We start from the raw sequence: 20,243 nt of genomic DNA on the forward strand, positions 1-20,243 counted from the left end.
AATATTAAACATCTAATATAAGTTGTTGCCGGATGTAATGGTGTTGCCCGATAAAATGTTAAATAGTATTAAAATTTAATATAAATGTTAACTAATAATGTTGTTAATATATTGACGTTTAGTATAAAAGTTATCAGATTTAACATTTAATATATATTAAAAATTAAATATTTTAAAATATTTAATTCAAATTTTTAATTATTCATATATAAAATATTGATAAATTTAATTTAAAATATATAAATTAAATATTGTTTATTCTGATATTTTTAAAAACTCAAATTTATATAAAGAGAATTTAATGACGATTTTTTTTTTGAATTTTTGCCTCTTTTCGAATTTCATCCGTGGTGAATTTTTGACAACAAAACATCTTTGCAATCACGAAAGCATATGTTTCCTATGGTTTATATTTTATAAATATGTCATCTTTTTGTAATGATTTCAAATCTATTTATCAATGTTAAACTATTTAAGCAATTTTATAGATATATTACATATATTTATTAAAAAATTTAAAAAATTACATGGCAAATTTAATTCGAATTTTATACATTTCGAATTTTTTCCTCATCGAACTTCATTCGAATTTCAAAATTGTCAAACTTCGAATTCGAATTCGAACTTGGTGACTTAGGCTATACCCTTAATCCTATGGTGTACATAAAGTTATGAATACTAGGCTTGTGACTATCTTAACTCTTAATATAGTTATATAATCATTAACATAGTCTTACATAAGTAGTTAAGAGCCATTAGTATAATATATGTAAGAGATAGAGGTTAGTTATCATCATATTGAATATTGTGTTCCTGTTGGAGGTAGCCCCTTGAAGTGGAATAGAAGATTGTCCCCCTTGAATGTGGCATACTATTATCAAGTATTTGCAAAATATTCTCTATTATATCTGCAAATTGTTCTCTATTATATCTGCAAATTGTTTCATTACATCAGCTAAACTTAGCTACAGCATCTAGCTGTAGTTGTGTGGGTTCAAATATAAATTATAAATAGTATAAAAGATTACAGTATCTTCGAGGCCTCAGGAAATGACTGAATGAACTTTAAGATTTGATGATGCAAATTACTCTTAAAACTGCACGAGGAGAGAGTTGGAAAATTCGCTATTCTGAGATGATGAATTTTTCTTGCTTTAACTGTAACTGGATATGGTGGCCATTGTTAATTTCTGCAGGTTGCAGATATCTCCAATTGCAGATAAAGATGGAGGTAAAGGTAAGTAATTACACCGTTGCATGCCCTTCTATTAGTAACAACTGTTGCCATATTTTGCGTACATGATGTTAGGCTCTGCAATTGCAAATTAAAATAAATAGAATCAAATGCACATCCTAATGAGCACATGAGAAACACAACCAGAAATCTTGCTCCAGAGTGACTGTTAGAAGAATAGTCAGTGAAAAAGATTGATTTGCATCCTGGACACATTATGAGAACCGCAGTTTAACACTTCTTTTCTGTTTCTTCCCATTGACAATACCCAAATGCTTCTTGAAAACTTAGACAGTAGTGTGAAACCCTATGAAAGTTACAAAAAAAATTACAAGATATTTACTTAGCAAACACTTGATCTAGTCTAACTGAAAACAACGTTGAAGACGATGTTCACATAAATACATCAAGAAGAAAATGCATATCCTATTTCAGAAACTCAGATTCGGCTAAACCTTGGCAGCCCAAAAATCTGACTTCGACATGGACTCGGTGAAAAAAATCAGCAAATAAAATAAATTACATAACTTGTAGAGTAAATATGTCATTAACCCTAAAAGGCTCAAAAATTAAACATATAATTCACATATTCGGAAACTAATCCAAATAAGATCAATATCATCCAAGCACATAACTACCAAATTACACTCCAACCACCAATAAAATCTCCAATCGCCCAACAAGCACTTCATGCAGCTGAGTGTTAGATTTGTGAAGACAAAAATGACAGTCAAAGTAAATAATTTTTAGGGTATTTTTTTCTCAAATTTTGTTTTTGCACCAGCGGACTCTTACGTGAAACTCAATGAAAAAATCTCAATTTTTTCAGCAGGCCTAGCTCACGAGTCATAAGCAAGTTACTCACACTGCTGAAAAAATTCATGAAACTCCCGCTAAGTTATAAAATGATGATGCATATATCACAATGCCTATTAGCCTTAATTAATCCAGATAAAAGGACGATACAAAATGACAAAGGTTGGAGTAAGATACCATCACGAGATGCTCTCCCCATTATCCCCAAGCATTGGAATGATTGCAAGTCCTTCCCTCATAATTCCTGCTGGCCAAGCATCTTTCAATTTCTGTCAAATGTTCCTCTCCTTTTACTTTTTCTATTTTCCATTCCCTCCTCTAGACTTCCCTACCAGAGCCGTGCAGAGTTCCTGATATACAGTGCAATGTCAGAACACCTTCATGGTATTATTAAATAGGGTTTGTACAGATATCCAATTAGCATATTCACACAATGATGCATGTCACATATTCCAACTGATTTTATAAGTCAAGAGGCTGATCTAGAGCTCCAAAAGCAATTTCTAGAAACTGAGAATGAAAACTGATTCCTGTTTATCAGAGCAGGTCTGACATACTGCACCTTATTTTAGTGCAAGCCTACGTATAAAGATTGCTTCATTTAGCATTACCTATAATCACTGCAAGGACATTTGCCTTGTTTAAAATGATGAAACCAGTTCACATAACAGTCTTGAAGACAAACTTGGTTGCAGTCTGGCTATCAACAGATGCTAAAAGATTCTTGACAACTCTAATAGTTGTTCCAGAATGTGTGTTTTACAGTCCAAATGCGATTGCCATCTCACTATGGTGGCACAGGAATACATTCTTTTCCTCCTTGTCCACATCATTCAAAAAATTTCTACAATCAGAAAAATTCCCTTCTTCCTTCATCTCCCAAGAGAATTTCTCTGAATTTGCACCAATCTCCTGTGTCCATAGATGATATCTGTCTCCTACACAAAAAGCATGTACTGTTTTATGTACTTCAATCCAAGTGCATCCAGGTGTCTTTTCAATTCCTCCATCTTTCATCAATCTCCTTACCTTTTGAACCTCACCCCACCTGCCCCCTTCTGCATACATGTTTGACAGAAGAACATAAGTTGCAGACTTTTTAGGATCCAGCTCAAGAAGGTGAGTTGATGCAAATACTCCTAACCCTATATTCTTATGTGTCCTACAGGCACTAAGCAAACACATCCACACAAACACCACAGGTTTGACTGGCATTTTGATGATAAGGTTTAGAGTTTCCTCAAGATAACCAGCACGGCCAAAAAGGTCAACCATGCACACATAATGATCAATCGTAGGTGTAATGCAATAAGAGTCGCTCATCTCTTTTAAATATTTGCAGCCCTCGCCCATAAAACCCGCATGGCTGCATGCAAATAAAACACTAGCAAAGCTTATATGGTTAGGAAACTTTCCACAGTGCTTCATTAGTTCAAAGAGTTTGAGAGCATCCTTGCAAAAGCCATTTTGAGCATATCCTGTGATCATTGTATTCCATGAGATTACATCTCGATTAGACATTTTGTCAAACAGCTCACGTGCCTTTTGTATGCTTCCACATTTTGCATACATGTCTATCAGGGCATTCACAACTATGACATCTGAACTAAATTCACTTTCGATTATGCTTTGATGGATGTCAATACCCTGTTCCAAAGCTCCAATTTTTGCGCAGCCTGGGAGGATGCTAGCAAATGTCGTGGAGTTTGGCTTTACACCAGCCAATTGCATTTGCTTATAAGTTTCCAAGGCCTCTTCGACAAACCCGTTTTGGACATACCCTGCAATCATCACAGTCCATGAAACCACATTTCTTTGAGGCATTTCTTTGAAAATATTTAAAGCTTTGGCAAGAATACCATTTTGTGCATACCCTGCAAGCATCACATTCCACGATACTGCATCTCTTTGAGACATTTTATCAAATAGTTCGCAAGCCTGCTGTATGCTTCCAGATTTTGCATACATGTCTATCAGTGCATTGACAACTGCGACTTCTGACAAAAAACCACTTACAATTACACTTTGATGAATAGCCTTACCAAGTTCCAAAGCTCCCATTTTGGCACAAGCCGGTAGGGTGCTGGAAAAGGTAGTGGGATTTGGCTTTACACCTGCCAAAAACATTTGTTTAAAAGTTTCTAAGGCTTCTTCAAAAAAACCGTTTTGTGCATATCCCATGATCATTGCAGTCCACGAAACCACATTACGCTGTGGCATTTTATCAAAAAGTTCACTTGCCTTCCTTATGCTACCACATTTTCCATACATGTCGATTAGGGAACTCACAACTACCAAATCGGTCAAAAATCTACTTTTGACTATCCTAGCATGGATACCCATACCCTGTTCTAAAGCTCCCATATTAGTGCAGGCAGGAAGGATGCTGGCAAATGTTGTGGAGTTTGGCTTTACACCAGCCAATTGCATTTGAAGAAAAGTTTCCAAAGCCTTTTCATTAAACCCTTTTTCTACATACCCTGCCATCATGGTAGTCCATGAGACCACATTTCTTTGAGGCATTTGTTTGAAAAGACTCAAAGCCGCATCAAGATCACCATTTTGTGCATATCCTGCAAGCATTGAAGTCCATGAGACCACATTTCTCTGAGGCATTTTGCCAAACACTTCACAAGCCTTGTCTATGCATCCACATTCTGAATACATGTTTATCAGGGCACTTCCAACAACAACATTTGACAACAATCCACTTTCAATTATGCTTTTATGGATATCCATACCCTGTTCCAAAGCTCCTAATTTAGCGCAGACTGGAAGGATGCTGCCAAAGGTTGTGGAGTTCGGCTCTAAGCCCGCCAACTCCATATGTTCAAAAGTCTCCAAGGCTTCTTCATCAAAACCCTGGTGTGCATACCCTGCAATCATTGCATTCCATGAGGCCAAATTTTTCTGAGGCATAAGTTTGAAAAGCCTCCAAGCCTCATTAAGAATACCATTTTGTGCGTATCCTGAGATCATAGCATTCCATGAAATAACATTTCTTTGAGGCATTTTGTCAAACACTTCACGCGCCTTCAGTATGCTTCCACATTTAGCATACATGTCTACCACGGCACTTCCAACTACGACATCTGATAACAACCCTCTTTCTATTACGCTTTGATGGATACCTATACCCTGTTCCAGAGCTCTTGTTTTGGCACAGGTTTGGATTATGCTGGAAAAGATGAACCTGTCGGGTTGGACACCTATTCGTTGCATTTGCTGAAACAGTGTCAATGCATCTTGTTCATACCCATGTCTTCGATAAGCTGCAATGATGGCGTTCCATGAGAAGCAGTCTCCTTCTTTCGTGTCGTCGAAAACTTGACGAGCATCCAACAAACTCCCGCATTTGGCATACATGTCGATAAGCTTATTTTGAAAAAAGGCAACTGTAGCAAATGCAAATCCCCTATAACTGATGACAGAGTAGGCTTGTTTACCTTGTGAAAGCGCATTCTTGGCAATGCAGGTCTGCAATAGTTGAAGATATACAGAGGAATGTACAAGAGGTGTTGTGTATTGTAAGCAGTAAGTGTAGCGCCTCATTCAACCGACTCTTTCTACAGAATGCCGTGAGATTAAGATTGAGATGGGCTGTGGATGGCATTGGCTTTTGTATAAGTATAATTGAAGTATGCGGAATGTGCACTCTCAATAATAGTACTGAGACTCGATTTGCTAGTCCTGTACATTCGAGGATTGCACTGCGTTAAAATTAGTCGGCAGAGGAACTCGGCCATAAAATAAAATATCTAAATTTTAAAAATATGTAAATTGATTTTCCTTGTTGAACAAAACTCTGAAGTTTTTCTTTTTCTCCAACGTATTAGGGGAAAGTAGTTGAGCATGTATCAATTGTTATGAAGGTTGTTGATACCTTTTGTTCCAAAAATTGAACAAATAAAATTTATTGTTTGATACAAAAAATATCAATTTTTGTTAGGAAATGTACCAACAGTTGTTAGGAAATGTCCCAATAGTTGTTAAGAAATGTACTAATATTGTAAAAAGTAACCAATCAAGTGATGCCATATCAGCTGCACAACTATTGGGGTCTCTTTTGCACGTCTATTGGTCTCACTTTTTGGGGGGGCTGTTTTGGACACCTTGGCAAAAAGCATGCTGATGTGGCATCATATTTGATGATGTGGCCCTGAAACCTTAGTTATAAGCAGGGGACTTGCCAAGTAAGTTGTTGTAAAAAAATCGGAGTGATTTGAAATTTCCAAGTAGGATTTTGAGAAGCATGAAATTAGGTTGCAAAACCACTGGATCCTTTCCCCTACTACATTTATATTTCAAAATTCTAGAGATATCTAGTTAAAATATAATTTTAATCATAACAATATATATTCTTTATTTTAATTAAATATTAGTTGTAATCATATGTAAATTCTAATTTAATTCTAATCTTAAATGAATCCTAATCTTAATCTCAATCTTAATTAAACTTTAATCTTAAGTCTAACCATAATTAATTTTTTTAAATATTGTAACTAGAACTACAACCTGATTTAACCTTAACTCTAAATAAAGCTTAATCTTAATTGAATCTTAATCATTTTTTCAATTTAAAAAGATAAGGATTGAAGAGTGAGTTTTCTTTTTCCAATGTTATCATATCAAATGGATGTGTGATTTTTTCATTTCATTTTAGTTTCATAATTAGTATAAATCATGAAAAGGAGTTATGAATAGAAAGGATAAGGTTCAAAATGGAAAACAACATTCATACATCTACCTTGTTGCAAAAAATCACCAAAACACTATCTCATTCTCGTAAACAAATAATTATGATGAAATCATATTTTATCACATCACGTGCTTTATTATTTTTTAAATCTATAGAATATATTTGATTAATTATGAGTATTAATAATCAATACTGACAAATTTGAAGTCATGCCTATTAAAGATTAAATTGACTCATAAATATAACTATTGAAACATGCTCAAGTACCTTATTATAAATAGTTGTTCAATTTTGAAACATTAAATTAACATATGATCACAACTATTGAAACATGCTCATCTACCCTCTACCCCATTCAAGCTTCAGCCCCCATCATTTCCTTCCTTAGAAGAACTCAATGAAATTACGATAAATTAAAATAACATTAATAATAATAATTCATCTAAACATGATGCAAATTCAAAGCTGAAAGGATAATGCTCATTAAATTATTATTTTTAAATCTAAATGTACATAACTCCACATCTACACTATCGATGTATGTAAATTCTAACATCCAATATATTTGTGTCACAACCATGCATATATTTATACTCCACAAGACTGATGTCATATTAAATAACAACATTCATTAGGAATAACAATGCTAGAAAAATAACCTTAAAGTTTATAATACAAGCACTTCCCCAAATACCCTTAAAGTTCGAATTACAAGCACTTCCTCACTTCACTTCTAATGGTTTCTAATGCCATTGAATGTAGATTTTTGAAAGTCTTAAAGAATTAAAAACAAATACATTTCAATACCAAGTGGAACTTTGGTTGAGACAATGAAATGTTGTTATTTTTTCAAGCTTTAAAAATGAGAAAACAAAATAAAAAAATTAAATAATAATATTATAACTGATAATATTAATATTTTTCATGTCCAAGGGGTTGAGCTTAACTGGTTAGAACGCTGGGTTCTCACCATGGAGACCCAAGTTCAATTCCCAATAGGGACATCTAAAATGGAACTCTAAGTTATGACTCTTGGCCTTCCATAAAAATGGGGAAGGTCTAGGGTCAATCTAATCAAACATAATAATAATAATAGTAATTCAAAATACTGCGGCTTCGGCCTATTACTTACCAAATATATATATATATATATATATATATATATATATATATATATATATATATATATATATATATATATATATATATATATATATATATATATATATATATATCATTTTATAATATTTTTAATTAAAAAATAATAATTTAAAAAAATTGAAAGATAGAAATAAATGTTGTTTTTTTTTTTAAATATTTTTAAAATTTGTCATATGTAAATATTTTTTATTATAAATTTAGAGATTTATTTTAATTACAATGATAATTTATTATTTAATAATAAAAAATAATCATTGTTTAAGGAGTTTATCTTTATCCATGTCATTCTTATTTTTTTAATATTGATAAAATAATATAATGTAGTTTTTTAATATTAATAAATGTTTACTATTTAAAAATAAATAGATGGCTAAAACTATATATTGATCAAATGTTTACAATTTAAAAAATAAAAAATTTAATCTAATATAAATAGATGACTAAAATTATTTATATTTATAAAGAAGATGAACATCAATTTAAATCACATGGAGATTTTATTTACCGAAGTTATTCAATTCATTATGCCAGTGTAGTTTCAATAGTTGGACATTATTAATAACATAACTGTTTAAATGCAATAGTGTCAAGTTAGGTTTTAAACATGTGGTTTTAAATTTAATTGTGTAAAAAAATTGTCATCAATATTTTGGGTCACATTCCATGATCCATCATAAGAATGAAAAAAGTAAGAGAGAATGAAAAAAATGGTAAATCATAAACTACAAATGACTAGATATATAAGGGGGATTATGTGGATATGTCTTATGGTCTCTTGTTTTCCATACTAGCTTACCACCCTCGTCTATTTAGCTAGTTATTGTCTACAATTTACCATTTTTTCATTCTCTCCTATCTTTCTCTTCATCCTGAGGATAATATTATGAATTGTGTAAATCTATTATATTTAATCCATATTAATTTATATTTTCAAAATATATACTCATTGTTATATGAAAGAGAAACATTATAATCATTTCTTATCTAATTTTCACTTTGTTAATTATATGTTGGAATTTGTCACAACCTCCTATTTCATGATACTTACTGCTTCAAATTATTATTGTTATTCCTTTTACCTATTTTGAATCAATTAGTTAAGTAATTAACGATAGAATGAATAGCTATAATTGATGATAACATACATAGTCACGTCTAATAAGTGTATGTTTTGGATGCTAAATCCTAACACCCAAGTCATAGAAAAATAACTAAAAGTTGAAAACAAGTCATGGTGTCCAATTTAGCTATAACTAATGATAACATACATAGTCATGTTTAATAAATGTATGTTTTGGATGCAAAATCCTAACACCAAAATTGTGGAAAAAAACTAAGAGTTTAAAACAAGTCATGGTGTCCAATGGGAAAGAGATAGAATACCATGACTCATAAAAGATGAAGGCATGAGTTAGAAGGCTCACAATAATAATTTGTTCCACGCCACCATACCACTAATTTGCAATCCAAACACTAAACCATTGAAGAGTGAGCCACATCATGTGACAGATCTTATGAATGTCTGAACTAAGTATAAAGTCATGCATGCAAATCAACCTTAGTTATACCATTTGTATTTTCTTACACAGATAAATTAGTGTTGAAGTTGTTAAGAATAGGTAATGAATACAGGTGAAATATGTTCTAAAGGTACTGAGGGATAATCAATAAAAATTAATGGAGTTGTAAAAGATACATATACCATAATTGAGTGATCATTTTGAACATTATCAACACATCTCGAATGCACTTATTTTAATACTAGCCCTTGCAATAACTCTAAGAACTATAGTTCCAAGATGAACCTTTTAAATAATTACTAGTCCTCATACCAAAAGAAACCCATCTCATTTTTATAAGCATAAAATTTGAAATTGAGATGATAAGATAGTTTCACCCACACATTCAATAATGACATCCTTGAATATAAACAATGGATAGGAATATTTTGGTTATAGTTCTATTTATCCTCAACAAACTACATAGTATTCTTTTAGGAATTTCATGTTGATTCATGAATAGGATCTTAATGTATTGATGAACATATCATGAATGAATTTTGATTCAGATTGATTCTTTTTCACCATAATTGGTTAAAAGTGTTAGATCTAGTGTAATAGGGTAGATAAATAAGTGTGACTTGAAGATTAATGTTTTACTACACAAAGAAATCTTTATGTCCAAAACACACTATAACCATTAAGATTATAGTTGAACGTCAAAAGCACAAAAAAACTAGAATTTACTCTACTAGATTGGTCTATATATACTGTTTTTGGAATAATGTTTCAATCTTCTATGTAGAGTTAAAATTTCATTTACACACTTGATAGCACCTTTAATTTTATTACATTCACGAATTAAAGAGAGACATGGTACTTTTACCCAAGTCATCGTGTCATCCCAATACAATTTAGTATGAAGAAAACAACTTGCATGCAAATGTACTACATGTTCCATACACATATGGTGTTTGGTTGTAAGTTAGAATTTGGCAAATCAATTAGACAACCTATATTAAGTCTTTCCTTGATAGGTTTTAATTTAGATTTCAAACTAAGTAATAACCAATCACAATGAGTCATAAAATAATTCCTACCAAACATACATCCAAATAATCTTAGAAAGTGGATATAAAACTCTAAAGGTAGAAAATTATATCAACTAAATCTCAGTCTTTATATTTTATAAAAGACTATACAAATTATCTATTAAGAAAACTTAACCATTATGTTTAATTTGATAATTGAATATGAGACCTTCTACATATAAATATTCAATACTTTATATTTTATAAAAGACTATACAAATTATCTATTAAGAAAACCTAACCATTATGTTTAATTTGATAATTGAATATGAGACCTTCTACATGTAAATATTCAATATTATCTAAATATAAATCAAGGTTGATGTTTAAACAAGTCTCCTTCAAAAGTGTAAAAAAGAAATTAGAGACATTATTTAATGGTTTAATTCATGTGATACAAAGATAATTATCTTCATTCATTGCCCCTAAAATTATCATTCATAGTGCGAAAAGAGGATTTAATCCAAATGAAATCTAGGTGGTTTTTTTTAGATTGATATGAATGGTTAGAAATCGATCCTTTTTCCAAGACCATTAGTATCAATGATAACATAACCAATTGAGAAATCAATTTACTAGAGGATATTCGATTCACCCTTTAGTGGACTAATGATATTGTTAAAAACCCTATTTAGATTAAGAGCATTCTAGTTGTATAAATTGCAATATAACGTAATCCTTGAATAGTTATGTGAAGCAAATAAATATTTGTTTTATTTATGATTGTTTTAGAAATGTATTTCATAGTCATTTATTTGAGAAGTTAAAACTTACATTTTATTCTTTTTAGCAAATGAAATAAGATGTTACTATTCCCTATTAAATATTTAATGTATCTTCAAATTGATATTTAAAATTGTGACATTTTCTTAATTGTTGTGATAAAAAATTTAATTTCTTAGATCTCAATTGGAATGGATGAAATTATCTATTTGCAAGTTAGTATTAGTTAGTTCATGTCATTTTATTTTTCTCTTTCATGATTTAGGAATTAAAAAATATCGAATTTTATTTCTTTGTATATGTATATATAGTGTATGTACGCATTAAAGCGCTTATCATTTCTTAGTTTTATCTTTCAATGAAAGGAACATGGATTTGAGTGATAATTCCTTTTGTATTCAAGTATATGCATATGTTGGATATAGGGATTGATGTTGAAATAATTGATATAATCATCTCCCTTCTACTCATATGTTTATTTACAATTGATTTCTAATGAAGCATTGATTTAATATGTTGTATTAAATAAGATGCATTGAATTCATGTTGGTTAGTAAACCTAATTCAAGAGGAGAAATCTTATAAAACCTAGCAATGTTGTTGTGATTGAGATACTACATATATAGCCTAATATAGTTGCAACAACAACGTTTATGGCATCATCCCTATAAACCATTGAGGAGTAATAAAGGACATTGTGGTGTTAAAGATTCAAGGGATGGGAAATTCCCCTTGGATCAGTAATCTAATAAGATAATTCTCAATGAACCAACTTTCACTAGTGAAACCGTAGAAAATCCTGATAGGGTTTGGAAAACTTCAAACACTTATGAATGTTATAAGGGATTCGTAATGCCCCTCGAGTTTTCTTTTTTGCATTCTTGATTCTTGATGTGGATTTGGTTGTGTGCTTGTGGGTGTGTCATTTGTATTTTGGATGTAAATTATTTTGTGGTGCTTTGATCTTATTATGGATGCTTCATTTGATTGTCGTGTATGACCTTTAGTGCCTATGTTATGCCTTTTTTGATATATCTGTGTTGTGATTGTTCTAGACTTGTGATGTGTTGGATCCCATTATGTTGATTTGTGATTATGCAGTTGCATTGATATGTGTAATGACTTATTATGCCTTTAATGATCTTGATGGACTAATGTAGTGATTCAAACTGCCTTATGAGAGATGTAGATATTAATGTTGATTTGATTAATGATTAGAATGTAACAAGTGATGTTAGTCTAATTAGTTGATTTAATAGTAATAAGTATATTCATGTTATTTTGATTCATTGAAGATATTAAAATTCTTATTGATGCAATTGATGAAATGCATGTTGGATTTAGTAGATTGTTATGATGGTGATGTTATGATGCTAATCATTTAGGGAATGTTTATATGCTTATCGATGCAATGAAAGAATATTGATGTTGTTTTTTAATGCAATAACTAAATGAGATCATTATTAATATCCTTTTATTGATGATTAGAAGTGAAAGGGATGATATCACATCATTCAAACATATGAGAATGGATGCAATTTCAAAATCCCTTTTCAATGATTTTAGTTACTTTGATTATGTACCTAGCTCTATAGATATGAGTAGCACCCAGAAGATGATATGTCTTCCACGTTGATTGTGCTTATTGATGGATTAATGTGATCACCTTATATGTTGGCCATTGGGCCTTATGATCTATTTGATGATTTGTTGACAAGTGAACTCATTCGTGATGTTTTGGTGTTGCTCCTTCTTGTTAAGAGCCTTCTTATTGGTACATGTGATTGGTGGCTTGAGTTGATGGCTTCATCATCTTTTACCTTGATGTGGCATTATGTTTCTCATTGTTGATGTGCTCCATGTTGATTTTTACTCCATGTTTGCTCTTGTTTGAGCCTATTACTCCCCTTGCATGTTTGTATTACTATTTGGGTCATGTGACTATCTCCACGAGCATGATGGTGTGGACCTAAGGGTTCCACATGGTTGGGTGGCATTGCCAGCCACCGTTGGGGACCAAAGGACTTGGATTATGAGTGATTGAAGAGTTCTTCCTCCTTCCTCAACACTTGTTCTTCTCCTTCTCTTACTTCTTGCAAGTTGTAATCATTTTAATATGGTATTAAGAATTGTAATCATGGATTATTTATGTGTTGAACACTTCGAGAGGAGTTGAATGTAATTTGTATCACATCGTAATGAATTGTTGTATCTTTATGTGGATTGGTGTTGGAATCGACCACCAAGCATGATTATGTATGCTTCTCATTTTATTATATATTGTGAGATTATCATAAGAACACTTCTATTGCTTAAAATGAACATTTCAATGTGTTTCTTATAGTTTTAGAGATTGATTTAGTCACCTCCTAGTGGGTCAGGATTTATTGAGTCAACCTTGGATACATTGCTTAGGAAGTGGTGTCAAGGAACCCTTAAAGGTGACTTGAGTTAACTCGGATGGATTTGTGTGAGTTAGACTTCTGCATGTGCATGATTGGGAATTAATTATATGACTTTATCTTGAGGTTGAGCATTATAATTGTTCTTCTCCTTCTCTTACTTCTTGCATGTTGTAATCATTTTAATATGGTATTAAGAATTGTAATCATGGATTATTTATGTGTTGAACACTTCGAGAGGAGTTGAATGTAATTTGTATCACATTGTAATGAATTGTTGTATCTTTATGTGGACTGGTGTTGGAATTGACCACCAAGCATGATTATGTATGCTTCTCATTTTATTATATATTGTGAGATTATCATAAGAACACTTATATTGCTTAAAATGAACATTTCAATGTGTTTCTTATAGTTTTAGAGATTGATTTAGTCACCTCCTAGTGGGTCAGGATTTATTGACTCAGCCTTGGATACATTGCTTAGGAAGTGGTGTCAAGGAACCCTTAAAGGTGACTTGAGTTAACTCTGATGGATTTGTGTGAGTTAGACTTCTGCATGTGCATGATTGGGAATTAATTATATGACTTTATCTTGAGGTTGAGCATTATAGTTGTACATTTTATACATAATGACACTTGAATTACATAAGAACACATATTTCCATGCATTCCTTGCATATTTTACTCTTCCACTCTAGGGTTCCTTGGTGGAGCATTACATGATTGCTTTCATGGATGTGATCCAAGGATGACCCAACTTCACACGAAATTGGTCGGTCAAAGGCAAGGACAACGACAAAGGTAACATCTAAGGGCTTGGTACCAACTTCGATAGGAACAGTAATGGAACCTATGGTGGGACAAGTTAAACCATCATGCAACTAAATCACATCATCATATTTATCTTATGTGTCTTGATGAAATTATTGTTTGTAGAGATGTTCTTCAATAATAACATTCACCATGCATACTAGATTAGTAAGCACCCTTATTGAGAGTTTATCTTTGATTTTGTACTTATGTATAATGGACCATCAAGTGCTTTTATGATATCACTTGAGGTAAAGGTAACTCTAGGTTTACACTTAGGCTTAGGTTTCATCTCGTGCCCAAGTTGATGATGGTATTAACAAAAGGCTTTGAGTCAAAAGGTGGAAAAGATTTGGAAGTATTTATAAGACAAATAAGAGGAAGATTCATCTCATTATTGTTAATAAATTGAAGCAATCAAGGGGTAGTTATTACAACCTTATTTTTATATTTAAAGAAAAAACATGCAATCCCAACACCTATTTACATCATATTGTACTAACCATGACCTATTACAACCCTTGATCTAAACATATTAGATGGGTGATGGTTAATTCTAGGACTCATTTCCTGAAATTTGCATTGGTATGATTTTTATCTTGGAATGGAACAACAACCTTCAAACCTTTGGTAATTAGATGATGTATATTCACCAAATTAATTAATCTTTATCCTTTTACATTAAAATATTTTTCATTAAAATTATGTAATATTTTAAAACTTGACAAGAATTCACCCAATAAATTATTTTATTTCTTCAAATCAATTAATAATCATCCAAATAAATTATTTTATTTTTGTAAATTAATTTATAAATTCACTAGTAAAAAAATATATTATTGAACAAAGTGCACAAACTTGTCAATATTTTTTTTGTTTTCCCACAAAATAGACATAGATTCTCTAACAATTAATGTACTAAATTAAGATTTGTCATGGGGGCTTCTTAAAGTTATCTATGATATTCTCTCTCTATTTAAAAATATTGTTCCTCATAAACATAACTCAATTGAATAATATACTTAATAAATCATCTTAAAATTTTAGATCATTTATAACAATATTTGATAATAAACTATTTATAAACTAAAATAAACTATTTCCAATCAAGCATATTGCAAAAGAATTTAGATTATTTCAGAATTAGATTAAAGTAACTAATCATAATCAAACAGTTTTTTTCTCCATATTATTCACGCGTGTTATTTAAATACATAATATCAATTTTCGTTAAATATCCTCCTTACATCTAAATCATAAATATTTTATCAATTATTTGGAATTAAAAAGTTACTATAATAGAAATGAAATTTTTTAAACAACAAATATCATTTTACTTTACAAACATAATTCAATAGAACGATATACTTAATAAATTGTCATAAATTATTAGACCATTTATAAGAAATTGACAATAAACTATTTATAAACTAAACTAAACTATTTCCAATAATACACTGAAAGTCTCATTGAAAAATAATTTAGATTATTCAAAACTTAGATTAAAGTAACTATCATAATCAAATAATTTTTTTCCTCCATATTATTCACATAATAATAATATCAAATTTTATTAAATATCTTCTATCACATCTAAATCATAAATAATTTACCAATCATTTAGAAGTTAGTAAGTTACTGAAGTACTTAATAGGGATGAAGTTTTTTGAACGACAAATATCGGTTTTTTTCACAGAAATGAATAAATGCTTCCATTCTACCGCTTACAGCGGATTCTGCTTACAACTCAAAACCCTCAAGAAGACTTTCGTGTTTATCTTCAACTATTGCAGATCGGCATTGCCAAGACTGCTCTTTCACATGGGAAACAAATCCATTCTCTCATCTCTTACAGGGGAGTTGCGTTTTCTACGCATGCATTTGTCCGAAACAAGCTTATCGACATGTATATCAAATGCGGGAGTTTGGTGGATGCTCGTCAAGTTTTCGCCGACATGAAAGAACGTGATTGCTTCTCATGGAATGCAATGATTGCAGCTTACCGAAGAGATGGGTGTCCAGAAGAGGCATTGACACTGTTTCAGCAAATGCAACGAATAGGTGTGCAACCCAACCAGTTCACTTATTCCAGCATTCTCCAAGCCTGTGCCAAAACAAGAGCTTTGGAACAGGGCATGGATATCCATCAAAGTATAATGGAAAATGGTTTGTTGTCAGATGTTGTAGTTGGAAGTGCCCTAGTAAACATGTATGCAAAATGTGGAAATATATACAAGGCACGTCAAGTGTTTGACAAAATGCCTCAGAAAAATGAAATCTCATGGAATACCATGATTGCAGGGTATGCACAAAATGGTGTTCTCGTCGAGGCTTTGAGACTTTTCGAAGACATGCCTCAGAGAAATGTGGTTTCGTGGACTGCATTGATTGCCGTATATGCTCAAAATGGGTTTGTTGAAGAGGCATTAGAAAGTTTTAAGGAAATGCAGTTGGCAGGTGTAAAGCCAAATTCCACAACCTTTGTGAGCATCCTCCCCGCCTGTGCCAAAATGGGGGCTCTGGAACAGGGTTCGAATATCCACCAAAGCATAGTCGAAGGAGGATTTGCGTTGGATGTAGAAGTTACGAATGCCCTAATAGACATGTATGCAAAATGTGGATGGATTCAGAAGGCATGTGATCTATTTAACGATTTGCCTCAGCCAGATGTGGTTTCATGGAATGCATTGACTGCAGGATATATACAAAGCGGTAGTGTTGACAAGGCTTTAAAGATTTTCAAAGAAATGCCTCAAAAAAATGTGGTATCGTGGACTACGATAATTGCAGGTTATGCACAAAGTGGGTTTGTTGAAGAGGCCTTGCAAACTTTTAGGCAAATGCAATTGGCAGGTGTAAAGCCGAACTCCGCAACCTTTGCAAGCATCCTCACAGCCTGTGCCAAAATGGGCGCTTTAGAACATGGCATGGAAACCCATCAAAGCATAATTGCAAGCGGATTTATGCGAGATGTTGTTGATGCAAATGCCCTGATAGACATGTATGCAAAATGTCGAAGCGTTCAGAAGGCACGCAAAGTGTTCAGTAAAATGTCTACACGAGATATTGTCTCATGGAATGCAATGACTGCAGGCTATGCACATAATGGTATCCTTGACCAGGTTTTACAGCTTTTCAAAGAAATGCCTCAAAGAAATGTGGTCTCATGGACTCTGATGATTGCAGGATATGCACAAAATGGATTTGTTGAGAAGGCATTGGAAACTTTCAAGCAAATGCAATTGACAGTTGTAAAGCCAAACTCTACTACCTTTGTGAGCGTTCTCCCAGCCTGTGGGAAGATGGGAGCTTTGGAACAGGGTATGGACATCCATCGAAGCATAATTGAAAGCGGATTTTTGTCAGATGTTGTAGTTGCAAATGCCCTAATCGATATGTATGCCAAATGCGGTAGCATAAAGAAGGCAAGTGCACTGTTTGACAAAATATCCCAACGAGATGTAGTATCATGGAATGCAATGACTGCAGGATATGCACAAAATGGATTTTGTAAGGATGCTATCAAACTCTTTGAACTAATGAAGCTCTCTGGAACATCCCCGGACCACATAAGTTTTTCTTGTGTTTTATATTCATGTTGCCATGCAGGTTTAGTAGAAGAGGGCTGTAAATACTTAAATGGCATGAGCGAATCTTATTGCATTACTCCTACAATTGATCATTATGTGTGCATGGTTGACCTACTTGGCCGTGCTGGCTATCTTGAGGAAGCTCTAGAATTTATCATCAAATTGCCATTTAAACCTGTTGTGATTGTGTGGATGTGCTTGCTTGGTGCCTGTAGATCAGAAAAGAATATACGTTTAGGGTTATTTACAGCAACTCTCCTTTTTGAGCTGGATCCTAAAAATTCCGCTTCTTATGTTCTCCTTTCAAATATCTATGCAGAAGTGGGCAGGTGGAATGAGGTTCATAAGGTAAGAAAATTGATGAAAGATGGAAGAATTAAGAAGATACCTGGATGTAGTTGGATTGAAATCCACAAAATGGTACATACTTTTTGTGTAGGGGACAGATCGCACCCACAAACAAAGGAGATATATGAAAAATTGGAGGAATTGTCTTGCGGAATGAAGGCAGCAGGGTATTCTCCAGGTATACATCATGTATTGAATGATGTTGATGAAGAGGAAAAGGAATTATTCCTCCAGCATCACAGTGAGAAATTGGCAATTGCCTTTGGATTGTTAAACACACCCCCTGGAAAAACTATTAGAGTCGTCAAAAACCTTCGTGTATGTGTTGACTGCCACACTGCAACCAAGTTTATCTCCAAGATGGTTACAAGACAAATTATTGTGAGAGATGCGAACCGGTTCCATCACTTCACACAAGGGCAGTGTTCTTGTGGAGATTTTTGGTGATGCTAAGTGGCAACCTGTAAACATAAGCTTGCACTTTAACAAGTTGCAGCATGTCAGAACAGCAGTGATATGTTGGGATCAGCTTTTATTTTCGGTTTCCAAAAGTGTTATCTTTAAAGTATCTGGAGATCTAAATCACGCTGTTCACTTCATAAAATCAATATCCACAGTATGCAATGTGCAAATGGCCTAACTGTACTGGTGGGGTGTTTGTTAAAGCCTTTTTAAATAATACCATAGAACTGTCAAGACTTTGATCTATTTTATTCGGGAAGCCTGTACATTTTTGGAATGAAAAGGTGGAGGAGCAGGTGGATAAGAGGAATTCTTGAAGGAAATAGGAAGGCCAGCTCCAAAGGTGAGAGAACAGCTTACAAGACCAATCCGATGCTTGGAGATAATGGGAAGATAGTTTTTTGATAGATCTTTACTCAAACCTGTCATTTAGTATGGTCCTCTGTCTGGATCAGCTGTATTATCAGGTCTGCCATTGGAGATAAATCATATACACCAGATCATACATGAAAACCTATGTAAGTTTATGTGGATTTATTTGTCAGGAATTTTTAATGTGCTTTCACATTAGTAATTGGCCTTGTGTGTATGGTGCTTAAGAACTTGCATACTGAAGTTTGTAGGTTGATGTTAGAGAATAAAATCTGTATATGTATCATTAAAACCACAATTGACATTAAATTGATATTAGTGGGAGGAGGGTTGGAAGGTGACCTGGAGAGAGTTATATATGCAATGGTCTTTCTTTGTTTGCCTATCGATCTCTGGACAACAAAGAGAAGCACATGGTTTGTAGATTGATCAAAAAGGGAAAGATAGTATTTGGAATTACTATACATTTCAAATAGGAGAAACTTGGGAGGATGAGGAGTCCATGAACTTAAGAACAATGTGATGAAAAACTTTCATAGAAAACTTTCATGATGTGAGGAATGTGATCAAATCTTTCTTCATGCGGTCAAAACACAACTTGAACATTGAACACTAGTAAAGATTAAATTATGCATGATTAGTGAATCAAAGACATTTTTCACCGAAGAATCAAATGCTTGGAAATTTCAAATGTTTGTCAAGTACAAATTTTTATAATGCTTACCAATTTTTTAAATTTATTATTATTTCTCAACTTAGATTTGATTACAACGAATAATATATTTGATTCGACTACTTTATTTAATGTATTGCATTAATATTTAATTGCTACTTATGATTAACATTCATTGTAATTGTACTACCTCTTTTTGTTTTCACTAAATTAGTGTTTGGTGTGATAAAAAGATAGTCTTATTGGAAGAGGATATGTTCAACACAATAGAGTGGAAAGGATAAGTCGATTTATAAGAATTATCGCTATACACACCACTTTTATGTCTAGCATGTTTTTCAGTTAATGATTAAAAGTTAGT

The 20,243-nt window shown here is 32.5% G+C and overlaps 2 protein-coding genes across 4 annotated transcripts; one reads left to right on the plus strand and one right to left on the minus strand.

Annotated features, from left to right (window-relative positions):
* Positions 1 to 926: 926 nt before the first annotated feature.
* Positions 927 to 5,832, minus strand: LOC131072827 (pentatricopeptide repeat-containing protein At2g13600). 3 transcript variants are annotated; one of them, XM_058009103.2, is made up of 3 exons: positions 2,662 to 5,832; positions 2,228 to 2,400; positions 927 to 1,312 (listed from the first exon to the last, which is right to left on the minus strand). In XM_058009103.2, exon 1 carries the CDS (start codon positions 5,600 to 5,602, stop codon positions 2,810 to 2,812), a length of 2,793 nt encoding a protein of 930 aa, XP_057865086.2. In that variant the 5' UTR covers positions 5,603 to 5,832; the 3' UTR covers positions 927 to 1,312; positions 2,228 to 2,400; positions 2,662 to 2,809. The 3 variants fall into 3 exon arrangements, with proteins under 3 accessions (XP_057865086.2, XP_057865087.2, XP_057865085.2); XM_058009104.2 differs by having other exon boundaries at positions 927 to 1,278; positions 2,228 to 5,832; XM_058009102.2 differs by having other exon boundaries at positions 2,228 to 5,832.
* Positions 5,833 to 16,096: 10,264 nt separating this feature from the next.
* On the plus strand, positions 16,097 to 19,668 carry LOC131072826 (pentatricopeptide repeat-containing protein At2g22070). The gene has a single exon (XM_058009101.2). It carries the CDS (start codon positions 16,144 to 16,146, stop codon positions 18,820 to 18,822), a length of 2,679 nt encoding a protein of 892 aa, XP_057865084.2. The 5' UTR covers positions 16,097 to 16,143; the 3' UTR covers positions 18,823 to 19,668.
* The last annotated feature ends 575 nt before the right edge of the window (positions 19,669 to 20,243 follow it).

This window comes from Cryptomeria japonica, chromosome 5, assembly GCF_030272615.1.
Source record: "Cryptomeria japonica chromosome 5, Sugi_1.0, whole genome shotgun sequence".
In the NCBI taxonomy this organism is placed as follows: Eukaryota; Viridiplantae; Streptophyta; class Pinopsida; order Cupressales; family Cupressaceae; genus Cryptomeria; species Cryptomeria japonica.

What these genes read in the sequence shown, in the direction of transcription:
- LOC131072827 (XM_058009103.2), bottom strand. Translation starts at nt 5,602, where the DNA reads ATGAGGCGCTACACTTACTGCTTACAATACACAACACCTCTTGTACAT.
- LOC131072826 (XM_058009101.2), top strand. Translation starts at nt 16,144, where the DNA reads ATGCTTCCATTCTACCGCTTACAGCGGATTCTGCTTACAACTCAAAAC.